The sequence below is a fragment of the Notamacropus eugenii genome, chromosome 1 (genome assembly GCF_028372415.1).
Source record: "Notamacropus eugenii isolate mMacEug1 chromosome 1, mMacEug1.pri_v2, whole genome shotgun sequence".
Lineage (NCBI taxonomy): Eukaryota > Metazoa > Chordata > Mammalia > Diprotodontia > Macropodidae > Notamacropus > Notamacropus eugenii.
The window spans coordinates 521,293,118-521,306,178 of NC_092872.1; the positions used below are offsets into that span (position 1 = coordinate 521,293,118).

Sequence of the window (13,061 nt, forward strand, 5' to 3'; positions counted from 1 at the left end):
CATATACTTTGTTTTCATGTCCAAATGCTCAGAAATCCCAACCCCTCCCTCCATCAGCCCCCCAAACCTGCCCACTCTGCACCTACTTTGGCTTATCTCTCCAAACTGGGATATAAAGTGAGTTGGCCCAGTCTGATAAAGGATGGACTGAGATCTGTCCTTTCCTCTCAGCAGAACTGAGTACATATTGGGAGTTGGAGATTGGGTTTGGGGCTTGACAAGAAACAAAATCATGGAATCTCTAGAATTTCTTTGCTTTTGCTGCTTCTCCCAGATGTCCTGGACCCTCACCTGCCTCATTGTAGCTGAAAGTTTCTGAGAATTTTAAGTTTATGAAGGATTTTTCTTACAACTACCATGTGAGTTGGTGTAGAAATTACTGTCCTCCCACTCAGAAATTGTAGAAGCAGAATTTGAACCCTAGTTTTCTAGCTGCAAATGCACTTTTCTTTCTATCCAAGCTTACCTGTCTGTCTCATTCCTCTCAGTAGGGCAACAGTCATAAGCTTATTGACGGTGACTGACTGAAGAGTTTCCAAGAAGAGATTTAAATTTTTAGCAGGTGCCTTCTAGGCAAAACGTCTTAACTCTGAACTTGAGCATTTGTATTGTCAGGCATCTGCATTCCTATCCATTGGGCAGGTCAAGGAAGGAAGGGTTAGTAGCTCTGCATCCAGGCTTCTACTTCGGAGAAAATGTAGCATTGTGGAGGGTGGGGAAAAAAATGTAGCCAAATTACTTTCCTTAGGAAGCTGGGGGATAGAGGTAGAGGGAGGGACTTTTTCCTTAATATTCCTGTCCTCACTTTTCCAGGGTGTGAATCTGTACGTGAAGAATCTGGATGATATCATTGATGATGAGAAGCTAAGGAAGGAGTTCTCTCCATATGGCGTGATCACCAGTGCCAAAGTAAGGGTGACCTTAGAACTGGGTTGCAGTGTGGAGATGAGGCCACCATTCACTCCACTTCTCAATTGAGGGTGGGGATAATTTGGGGATTTAAGGAAGAAATGGCCTGCTTCAGGGCTGTGGCTTATACCCTATGAAGGTCATATCCATCCTGGGTATAGCAGAAGGGAAATGAGTAGTCTTTGCCCTAAAAAGGGAAAAATCTACATTGCAATGAGTCTGATTCCTGGTCAGTCCAATAACTATTTGGCTAACCTATGGTGGGTCTAATCTCATGTGGCCTCAAGTCCGCAAACCTGACTAGCTACCATAGAAGTAGGGGGTCTGGATTATTATATATTGTTTGCTTAAAGTAAAGTCTATCTGTGTATTCAGTGGACCAGGCCAGACATGTAGACTGCTCAGAAAGAAACATTCCCACTTTTTGTGGGGAATGAGGGGTAGAGGAGTCTTCGTGGGGTGAATGGTGACATTCTGATTCCAAAAAAGTATTTTAATGAGCACAGAGTAGAAATAGCCCCTTCTCTTAGGAGGTCAGGTTGATATCCCAAGGTGTCTCCAACTCTCAGCCTGTTACCAGCCTCGTATGTGCTCAGCCCTGTGCTACATGTTGTAGGGAATCTAGAGAAAGGACAAGACCTGTGTCTTCACAGAGCTCATGGTGGTTTCACAGAATGTTAGAGCCAGGGTGTCATGGGACTTGGTAGAGGAAACAGACTAAGGTCAGGTAGAAGACTGGTTAGTGAAAAAGCCAAAACTAGAACCCAGCTCTCCTGACTCCCAGCCTTGGTGCTCTACACCACCATGCTGCCTTTCATTATAGCTATAGCTAAAATGAGATTAGTATAAGAATTTTCAAGCCAAAATGGATACAAATTCACTTAAATAAAGAGGCAGTATGATATAACTTAAAAGAGCCTCAACTTATACCTACTGAGGGTTCTCTTCCTGGCTATCACTGGTCTTATGACCTAAGGCAAGTCACATCCCCATTTCACAGATGGTGAATGATGCCTGCCAATCTCTGAGGGCTGTTGGGAGGATCAGATGAGATAATAGGCATGAGAGCACAGCTCAAAACACTCTGTGGTCTGAACCAGATAAAAAATGTAATTGGAAAACATTGAACAAAATAAATACAAATATGATAAATCATAGATAACATTACATTTTAAAACAGGTCAGCAAGTGACCCACAGGGATCTTTCTGTGCAGATTAGTGGCCCCAGTTTTTATCCAAGTTTGACATATTGACAACCCTGGTATTGAAATAGGCATTAGAAGCAGAGGGGATGGAACCAGATTAAATGAGACATTATTCACATAACTCTAGGGTGGTTATTTCTAGTCTTTTTGATAAAGAAAAACTGAAACTTTTTTAAAAAAAGGTTTCGTTCTGAGTCTTAGAGTGGGAGTCAGGAGACCTAAAATCTAATTTCAGCTCTATTTAATATGTGTGACCTTAGACAAGTCACTTAAATTCTCTGTGCCTCAGTTTCCCCCTATAAAATGAGGGAGTTGACCTAGGTGATCAGACTCTTGAAGCTACTGCCAACTCTGACATTCTTTGAGTCTAGGGCAAGACCTATAGAGTAGGGTATGCTAAGACATAGGTAAACATTGGTTTATCTGATGCCCACACTTGTGAAAAGATAAGGCACTTGTCCCAGAGGAAGCTGTAGAGAACCAGGTATAGAGTGAATCACAAAAGGGAGGGCTTGAGGACCCCATTCCCTGAGCATCACCCCAGCCTGTGCTCATCTTTTCTCTTTACCCTGCCCTTCAGCCTTGGTTTTTGGGTCATTGTGGGGCAGGGTTGGCACTGAGCAAAGCCAGTCTGGGATTATAAGTTAACTTTGCATGTGTGTTCCCTTAACTAGATCAGGAGCTCTTTGGGGGCAAGGGATCAGACTTTATCTGACTTCCCCTCAGTGCCCAGCGCAAGGCCTTTCCTACGGGAGCTTTTTAAGAAAACTTTATTGGCTGATACAGTGAATCTGAGGGGGAGGAGGGAAGCGTGGCTGGTCTGTCTTCCTTTCGGCATCCCCCCAGTAGACCTTGTCTTGTCTTGCTTCTAGGTGATGACAGAGGGTGGCCACAGCAAGGGGTTTGGCTTTGTGTGTTTTTCCTCCCCAGAAGAGGCTACAAAGGCTGTGACAGAGATGAATGGGCGGATTGTTTGCACCAAGCCCCTCTATGTGGCCCTCGCCCAACGCAAGGAAGAGCGGAAGGCTATCCTTACCAACCAGTACATGCAACGCATCTCTGTTCTCCGGAACATAAATGGCCCCATCTTTCCCCAACCCACCAATTATTTCCTGCCTGCCATCCCTCAGGTGACTGCAATCTTCCAGGTATTTATCCTTCCCCAGGGACTGTGGTCATGTATTCCTTTTGTCCCCATGAACTCATTGTTTACCCCAGGCTCTCTACTTGTAGAAATGGAAGGGACTTTAGAACATAAAACATCAGGGCTGAAAGACACCCTAAAGATGATCTAGTGAATTAAAAAATGAGGAAACTAAGGTCCAAATTTTTAAAAAACTAGTCAGGGTCATGCAGTAGTTTTATTGGCAGAGCCAGGTCAGGATGAGAACCCAAGTTTCTTCTTGGTCTGGTGTTATTTCCTTCTTGACCCCTGGTATCATGATATTTAAACCAGATTTTAAGGGGGTATGGTCCATTTGTTGTTTAGTCTCTGTCTTTAGAATGACAGCTAAGCTAAGCCACCTCAGTTGAGCCACCTGTCTCATTTAACAAGCCTCTGAAATAGGCAGGTGGGAACAGGCCTCTTCCTGTGCTTGGTGGCAAGAATGAATTGAGTCACCTATTTATGTACTTAACCAAGAAGTTTAGGAGGAAGAAGAGAGTCCTGAAGGATGAGGAGAGATAGGGATTTGTGTTGTTTGTATTCTAATCTACAGCACAGTTCACCTTTCTGGGGATAATCTGAAGTTCTGCTTCCAGGGGCTCCTATTTCCAGAGCTTCTGGCCTTTCCTGGGCTCTCACCACTTGTTTCTGGCCCCCTGCTCCAAGGGAATCCCTGTCCCAACTCCTGTTCTGTGTTGTGGCCTCTCACCAAGAGCTGAAACAGTACAGTAGAAAGAGCATTGGGTTTGGTTGGAATCAGGATCTGGGTTCCAATTCCAGCTCTGTCACTCATTACTTATGTGACCTTGGCCAGGTTGATTAACTTCCTCAGTCTGTTTCCTCTCTTATAAAGTAAATGCGGGCTGGGGCAGAGGGATTAGATGATCTCCAAAGTCTAATACTAAGTCCTGTGGCATGTGCTCGATGTCTCCACAGTCGCCTACCCGAGCATCCTTCTACAGTCCCAGCACCGTGGCCCCCATTCAGCCTGCCCCAAGGTGGACCAGCTTCTCTCCTGGGTCTTCCTGTGAGTGTTTCTCCCAGTCCTTTTTACCAGCTGCACCTCTTTTCTCCACCCTCTGTCCTCTTTTATCCTCTTTAACTTGTATCCCTGGTGTAGCCATGAGCTGTTTCTTCCCTTTGTTATTTCACTTCTCCTTTTCCCCACCACTGACTTCTACCAAGAGTCTCTGGTGTTTGGCCCAGTACAAAGTACCTTCCTTGATTGATTGTTCTCTTTATGCCAGCCACACCCCAGCACTCCATCTCCAACATCAGCACTGTCCGACAGGCCTCTACTCAGGTGCCCCAGGCAGGGCCTCACACGCAGAGAGTGGGTAAGTTAGGATTATCACTTCCTCCCATTCTGGTCTGGTATAGACCACCTTGGAGGGTAGGAAGGTCACTTTTCTCCAAACGTAGATGTGGTATTCTTTGACTGAAAGGGGCCAGATAATTTGCCCTTCATCTTTATCTGGGAACAAGAATGTACCTACTCCTCACCCACAAGTCTCCCTATGAGGATGGAAGGAGCTTGGCTTTCCTTGGCATTCCTGGTAGATCTTCCCTTTTAATGCTCCCTTCCTCCAGTCCACACCCTCCTCCCCATACTCACCAAAAGCTGCCAGGTTCATGTAAGCAAAACCTTAACTAGAGCTAAAAGTAGAAAAGGCTATCTTGGGAGGTAGAAAGCTTCCTCTGTCACTGTGAGGGGCTGCAGGTGCAAGTTCACTGACCACTTGTCAGGAAACTATAAAATGTAAGGCTCTTGAGGTAAAAATATAGGAGCTGCCTTATTTGGTCCTCGTATCTCCAGGTCCTAGCACAGTGCCTGCAGTACATAGTAGGTGTTTCATAAATGCTTGACCTAACTTGTAAAAGATTTCTATTCAGGTACTAGGCTTCAAGGTCTGTCCTTTCCAGATCTGAGATGCTTTGATTTATAAATGTTTCTCTTTCTGTATTGCAGTCAATATTGGAACCCAGACTATGGGAACTGAGTATCCAGGCTCCCCAGACCCCACCATCGCCCAGTACAAGTACTCCTCAGTTGTGCCTAATGCACATCAGGTAAAGGGTTTGTCCAGGCTTCTCAGGCTGGTCTGAGCTCCAGGCTTCCAGAGACATGTTGAGTTGCTTACTTGCTTGGTATCTCAGTTTCCACATCTGCAATTTGGCCATTATGTTTTTGTATGTTTTCCTTTCTCTCACAGCTTTTGTTTCTCCCAGCTAGTTTGTTCATAGTGTTGTTCAAAAGTCACCTCTTCTAGAAATTCTTCCATGTTGAAATAAACCTAATTGATCATTTCTTTGTGTCCCCAGTAATTACAAATGTTAGAGCAGAGGAGGACCTTACCTTTTAGAACAGAGGTTCTTACCTGTTTTAAAAAATTCATGGACCTAGGCTTAAGAATAAATTTTCTGATTTCATCCCACTTCTCTTATGGAGAAATTGAGGCTGCAACGATCAGTGGAACTACCCAAAGTCAAAAAATGTTATTGCTGAGGTCATGTTAGAACCTGGTTTCTTTTCCCAACCCCATGCTGCCTTTTTAGTTACATAGTTTGGTTTCTGCCTGTTAGTCCTTTTCCTTTCTCTTAAAATGAGGGACACTATATATGGAATGATTTTTAAAACATTGTAATTTCTCATGAGAATTCATATTACACACAATATGAGCTTTGCCCAGTCTCCTCGTTCCTAATGGTAAGCAAGGGCTTTGCAGGCAGGTAGTTCTCATGTTTGTCTGTAGTTAGTAACATGTCTGTGTGGGGTTTATTTCCAGGTAATGGAGCCAGCTGTGCACATCCAAGGGCAGGAGCCTTTAACTGCATCTATGCTGGCCTCAGCCCCTCCCCAAGAACAAAAGCAGATGCTTGGTATGTGTGCAGCTCTTGCCTGGTAGTGTGGGGAGCAGTTCATTCCCGGGTCTGGACCTGAGTGGGATTGTCTTGATGTTAGCATAAAAACCTTTAGCTTCTGGACTTGTTAGCACTATGGGATTTAGAAACCAAATGCTTGGATCTGAATCCCAGCTCTGCTACCTAATACCTGAGCAACCTAGACTTCAGATTCTCAACTATAAAATGGGGGTAGAATTTTATTATCTCTAGAGTCCTGGCTCAAATCTCCTAACCTCCTACATTCTCCTACTTGTGTTTTGACCAGCATAATTTTCATTATTGTAACAATAGATGCTTTTCCTTGGACCCTCTATCTCGGCTACCTTAGAGGTAGTTTGGTGTAGTGGAAAGAACATTGGGCGTTGTGTGATCTTAGGAGGATCATTTTCCTCATCTGTGAAGAGGGGATGCTATTTATGCTGGTTAGTCTGCCTGTCATACTTCCCTCCCTAGACCAATGTACCCTCCATTCAGCTGCCAGTGATTTTTTTCCTAAAGCTCAGATCTGATGTCACCCCCACCCACCCCCTAATCAGTAACCTCCAGTGACTCCCTTTCACCTCTAAGGATCACCACTTGAATTAGCATTCAGAACCCTTCATAACCTGTCTTTCCCCCTCCCCACCCCCCTTCAGTCCTCTTACACCTTACTCCCCAACATGTACTCTTTGATCCAGTGATGCTGCCCTCCTGACTGTTCCACAGACAAGACCCTCCATCTCTTGGCTCTGGATATTTTTTCTGGCTGCCTCCCAGGCCTGGAATGTTCTCCCTCCTCATCTCCACCTCCTGGCTTCCCTCAAATCCGAACTAGAATCTCACCTTCTACAGGAAGCCTTTCGCAGTCTTAATCCATCCTAGTGCCTACTCTCTGTGATCTCCTGCCTCTCCTTTATATATACCCAGTTTGTACACATGTATTTGCTTGTTACCCCACCAGACTGTGAGCTCCTTGAGAGCAAGGTGTGTGTTTTGCTCTTTTTTTTGTATCCCCAGCACTTAAGACAGTGCCTGGCACATAGTACTGCTGAATAAATGTTTATTGACTGAATGACTGGATGCTGCTTACCTAATAGGGCTGCTGTGAGGAAAGTGCTATGGAAATGGGAATTATTTCTGTTTACTACTTAAAGGCCTTCATTTCCACACCTCTCTTCTCCTTAAATAGTGTCTAGCCTCCTTCCAGAATGGGTTTGGGAGTGGATGAGAACCTTCCTTAGTGGTCATCGAGGAAGTTTTGAACCTTGGGCTTGTGGGGAGGACCCCTCCTGTCTACTGCAGGATTACTGGCTTCTGTCTCCATGAATTCTGGGGAGGCAAGGTCATATTGTCATGCAGCGGGAAAAGTGCTGGTCTTGGCATCAGAAGACCGAAGCTAGAGTCCTGTTTCAGACACTTAATAGCTGGACTGGGCAAGTCTCTTCACCTGTTCTCACCTGTGTAATGTGGGGCTAACAGCATCAACACTAGAGAAGCAAGCATGGCATGGTAGCTGGAGAGCTGCCCTGGATTCACGCCCAGCCAAGGTATATACTGGCTGAGTGACTTGGGATGAGTTACTCTGACTTCTCAGGAATAAGTTTAAGGTTCACAACAGTTATCAGTAGTCTGGGGGAGCTCCTTCACTGCTTTAGTGATGAAATCACAGGTCCAGGTCAAAAAGGAAAAAAAAAGACTACTTCAGATGGTTGTTGAGGAAGATGCCTTTATCAGCCTTAGAAACAGTTCTAGAAATGTTAATTATCACCGATGAATCCATGATTTCATAAACACAGGTATTTCCTCCACTGGTGCAGGCTGTAACCCAGCTATGCCTTCTGCTCCTGTCTCACTTGTCTTGGCTGTTCTCTGGGGCTTCCCGTATCCAGACCTTCTCTGGTTCATGAACAGCGATAGTAAGGCTGTTCCAACATTGCTCTCACTACACGACTGGCTCACTTCAACTTCCTCGGTCACTGTTGGTAATATGTTATACCCTGAGACCACTATGTGCCTTTCTGTTACCTTTCAGGTCATCTCTAATTTGATGCTTTTGAGATTGTGGCATTCCATGATTCAAGGCTATATTCAAGGTATTACTGGGACACTATTATTGTTATAAAAGTGGGCTTCTGCAGCCGTGAGTAGTTTGGGGTCACGGAAGGTGATAATATTCAATAAATTTCCTCCATTTATTGAATTTTTAAGCCCAGGTCACTTATCCATAAGGTATATATAAGATCTGTGCTCCTATGACCAGCTCAATGGCTGCCCATCCAAATGTCATCATTTGGGCAGTGGGGGTATTTTAAAAAATCGATTTGCTTTTTCCTATGTGGAGCTAGGAAATTCAGTTACTCAGTCACTGCAAAGTCACTGGTGTTCTTAGGTTCAGTGTGATTGGCTCAATGTTAACCATCCACAAACAAATGTCTGAAGAACCCTGCCACATATCCTTTTTCTATTTGGATTTGACCCAACACAACCTTCCTAACAGTAGTGCACACTTGTGATAAGCATATATCTTTTGTTTTTTCTCAGCTATTTCACAGGACCATTAGTTATTTTTGTTTACAGGTAATATAGACTAAAATGTCAGATGGTTAGCTACAGTGATGGAAAGCTTTAGGGAAAGTGGTTCTTTAGCAGAAGCAGAAAGCCAGGTATAGTGTGACATAACCCTAAAACTTAGGGTTCTAGGAACCAAGTAATTTTGGTTCCGTGGCTCAAAATTCCATAGAGAGAAATGGCACAAGAGCAATAGAGTGCTATCAGGAATGAAACTTAGGAGCTTTATAGAAGCAATTCTGTTCAGGAAGAAGGAACTATTCAAAGTGGGCAGACAAGGATGGATACACATCAACCAAGTTAAGCGTTTAAACTCCTAACGGGATACCATGGTGTGGCTCCACAGGAATAATGTTAAGAATATTAAGCTTGGAATGAGCTCAGGCTGAGGAAGGCTGAAGATCATAGGTGTCTTTTAAAGTTATGCTGAAGGAAAAGAAAATAGAAGTGGGATAACTGACAACGTAGAAAATGGGGTCACTGCTTCTCATTTTGCTTTTGTTTCCTAAGGACAGTAATCTTTGGCCTGAAAAGGAACCCCAAATAAGCAGACAATAAAAGACTGCCTCCATGCCCTGGATTAGAGCAAATCACCAGTGCCAAAAGAATAACAGCAGCTAATATTTAGGTGGCACTAAGAGGTTTGCAAAGTTTTACACATCTCATTTGTTCCAGTAACTCTGTGAAGTAGGTACTTATCTTATATATCTTATATAAATATTTATATTTTGCAAAAGGGGAAGTGGAGACTTGAAAGTAGGTGTATGACTTGCCCAGGGTCACAAATTGTGTTTGAGGCACGATCTGAACTTGGATCTTCCTGATTGATTCCAAAGCCTTCCTAGCTGTGATAGATGAACTACATATACCAGGACAAGCAGGAGTGGCCTGAAAGAAATGGCGAATGTTGTTGCTGAGCCATTACTGTTTTTATTGAAAATGTGTGGGCTAAGACTTACTGGCTAGTTAGAGTCAAAAAAGACATCTTCAGGTTAGATTAGATGGCCTCAGGTTTCTTATAATTCTGACTCCATGACTCTTGTATGACCTGGTCAAGGACGAAACCTTAAGAATTGAACTTTGATCTGCCAGACAGAATTTTTTCTTACACATACAGCCAAATTATATAATCTTTATACTTCATGATCAGCTGCATGACCTTGAAGATGAGTTCTATCAACAGACTCATTTGTAAAAGCCTGCCTGTTCCCACCTCCTCTTTATCACAAATACCCTAGGGAAATGAGTTCACAAGCAGATGGTTTGGTATGTCTACTTTTTTGCTTTCTAGTAGCTAGCTTTTGGTAACAGAATTCTACAATTTTTTACAATCTAGGAAATCTTTCCCTCTGAAAACTCAAACTAACCTGAAACTCTAAAATATTTTCCCCTCTCTCAGGTGGATTTCTTCTATATTATTTCTAACTTTTAGTGGCTCCTTCCTCAGGTCCTGAGGTGGTGGGTTGAGTCCAAAAGTTGTGCTTTCAGTTTCATCAATATGAATAAAGATTACCAAATGGTGGAATATGTTTCATGTCCAATTGTTTTACTCACGATTTTGTTGATAAATGTGCCTGGGCTGGGACAACTGAGCCTTAGCCAAGCTTTCTGTAATCCTATTTTTCACTTTTGCTCGTTTTTTAATGCTGCTGTTCACCTGCTAGCTTCCTCTCCAATGTTCTTTAAAGGAGTCTGTACTCTAAATCCATGGTGTCCTCTAGCTGCTGTTCGTGTTTGGAAAAGAAACCAAGTGTTTGCTAGCTAAAGCAGTTTAGCTTCCCTGTTGTAGCGACTGTTTTAAGACTGGGTCTAAATCACAAAGTGATTGTCAGAGTTGATGCCTTAGTTATCAGTTTGCAATTTTTTTCAGTTGGCAGCTTATTTAAATAGGTCAAGTTGACTCCTTCCACTGTAGTTTGCCTTCTCTTCTTTATCCTAAGTACACACAGACTGATTCTGGATATCCCCTATTGTCAATAACCACTAACTACTTTAGACCCTGTTTTTGCTGCATTAGCAATGGAGATTCCAAAGAGTTCCACCATTCTTCTCAGGCAAAAGCCACAAGCTTCAGATCTAATCTCGTTCCATAAAAGGACTGTGGAATTGTAGTAATATGGGAATAACAGTTGGTTCTTATGCACTAAGTTTTATATAACACTTTGAGACAGTGCAACTATTGTTCCCATTTCACAGATGAAGAACAAGGAGGCAGAAACAGGGCTGATGGAGGGCATAGCATGCATCGGGGTATCTATGTCAGTGCAGATCTATGCATTATTCCCCCTGCTGTTTTGAGCAGGTGACAGACTCTACCCACTCATTTATGGGATACACGCTCAGTTGGCTGGCAAGATCACTGGCATGCTGCTGGAAATAGACAACTCAGAGCTGCTGTTGATGCTGGAGTCTCCAGAATCCCTCCATTCCAAGGTAGGTATTTGGGGCTTTAAGAGAGTGGGTGCCTATTAACGTCTTGTGTGTGCACCAGCATGGAGCAGTCGAGGGGATGCCTGTGCTGCTGGGAGGGGTGATGTCTTGCTCAAGGATTTTAGAGGCCCCCAGATGAGTGCTAACTCAATAGTCTCTTTGGTTGTGGGATAGCGAGGAGATAAGCATTTACATAGCACCTACTGTGTGCCAGGCACTGTGCTGAGCACCTTACAAATACTATCGCCTCACAAAAACAACTCTGTAAGGTGGGTGCTATTATTCTCACTTTAAAGTTGAGGAAACTGAGGCAAACAGATTCCATAACTTTCCCAGGGTCCCACAGCTAATATTTGAGTCTTGATTTGAACTCAAGTCTTCCTGACCTGAGGACCACAGGATGCCTAGGGTGTGGCATATAAAACATACCATTGGAACCTGTCCTTAAAGGATAGCCAAAGGCAGGCTAGGGTAGCAGCAGCTTTCCCAAAAAGGTATATGGATCAGACCAGGCCTGGGTGATCTTAATTTTCTTCTCCCACCCCCAGATTGAAGAGGCAGTAGCTGCACTCCAAGCACAAGAGGTCATGGATCTGTCCAGGACATACATACACTGAGGCCCCTGTGAGTCTAAGACCAAGCAAACATGATGGCCAGGCACAGAGCTTGGGGAGGGAGGGGAGTTATGAGGGTGGGCTAAGAGTTATGCTGTCCATCCCTGGTCAGTCCTGCGGCCTCTCTGGCTCTGACCTTTGGCACCAAGGGTTGCATGACCTCACTCTCAGAGTTAGGAAGAAGCTCCTAATGTATTGTTATTATGGCCCTTAGGTTTCACATAGATTTCCTCTGGTAAAGGGCCTTTTTCTACCCAGGCTGGTCTTCCAAAAACAGAGGCAGAAGCTTGTCTCTGGGCCCATCCGAAGGCCTTCCAGCTTGAAAGGATATGCCAGAAACTGTGCTTTTCTGGACTAGCCTCTGACAGCCAAGGACTCCTGTATGTGCACCCTAAGGACTGGCTCTATTGTCCAGGCATTTAGCTAAAGCCTTTCTGATCGTTTCTGTAGAAGCCTCCTTTGGAGGGAAGCTCATGATCTGACTTGGATCATATATTTCCATAATGGCTGTGGGTTCCAAAGTCTTGGGCTTTGAGTCTGGCTGTGCCCTGTTTCATCCCCTATGTCCTTCAGTCAGACAAGCATAGCCCTGCTGTCCTTTGAGAGCTGGTATGACGTCCTTTCTTGGGAGATACTTTCTACTTCTCTTTTTGCTACAGGAATGATGTCTGATGCCTGGAACTTTATTGGATCCCAGAATATTTGGTATTTATCATCAAACACTATGCACTCTACCCACTTCTTTTTTCCCTTCCCAGAAAACTGTGAAATTTCATGACTCTGGAGACCAGTCCTTCCAGTCCTCTTCTCTGAGGCACTCTGAACTGTAACCAGCACTTATTTTTATTTGGCTGTGTACCTGCACAACCTGATGCAAGTGGACAGAGGCGGCCAGTCAGCAAGCTGGTGAAACATCCTTTGCTTTTTTTGCGCATATTAAAGTTTCATGGACTCTACCCAGAATCGTGTGTGTGTGTGTGTGCATATGTGCGTGCATGCATGTTGGGCGTGCATATGGGCATCCCTAAGTACAACCTGGGGATGAGGAGGTAGAGGACAGCAGAATCTTTGCTCTCAGGGAAGAAAAGATAAAATCATGCCGCTGTGGCGACAGGATACACAAGCCTGCTCTTCTTTGGTTGGGGGTATAAAGGTAGCTCATTCCTGGATCTCAGAACCTATGCTACTCTAAGATTACCACCACTCCTGCCCTCCTCCTTAATTCCATGCATTGTTGGCTACAGAACTGTCTTGACCACAGTCCCATCCATAAACATAATGTCATT

The 13,061-nt window shown here is 44.1% G+C and overlaps 1 protein-coding gene across 6 annotated transcripts in view; it reads left to right on the forward strand.

Moving 5' to 3' along the window:
* Positions 1-12,738, forward strand: part of PABPC1L (poly(A) binding protein cytoplasmic 1 like) — a 29,083-nt gene extending 16,345 nt beyond the window's left edge. Inside the window, exons 8-16 of one of the 6 annotated variants that reach the window (XM_072633691.1) lie at positions 814-909; positions 2,988-3,263; positions 4,217-4,307; positions 4,528-4,617; positions 5,250-5,350; positions 6,067-6,160; positions 11,034-11,164; positions 11,710-11,785; positions 12,534-12,738. In XM_072633691.1, coding sequence (XP_072489792.1) covers positions 814-909; positions 2,988-3,263; positions 4,217-4,307; positions 4,528-4,617; positions 5,250-5,350; positions 6,067-6,160; positions 11,034-11,164; positions 11,710-11,778 — 948 coding nt within the window. In that variant the 3' untranslated portion in view covers positions 11,779-11,785; positions 12,534-12,738. Of the gene's footprint in view, positions 1-813; positions 910-2,987; positions 3,264-4,216; positions 4,618-5,249; positions 5,351-6,066; positions 6,161-6,861; positions 7,236-11,033; positions 11,165-11,709; positions 11,786-12,533 lie in introns of those variants that run through there. The other 5 variants (XM_072633692.1, XR_011972381.1, XM_072633693.1 and 2 more) reach the window with 5 other exon arrangements.
* Positions 12,739-13,061: the final 323 nt, after the last annotated feature.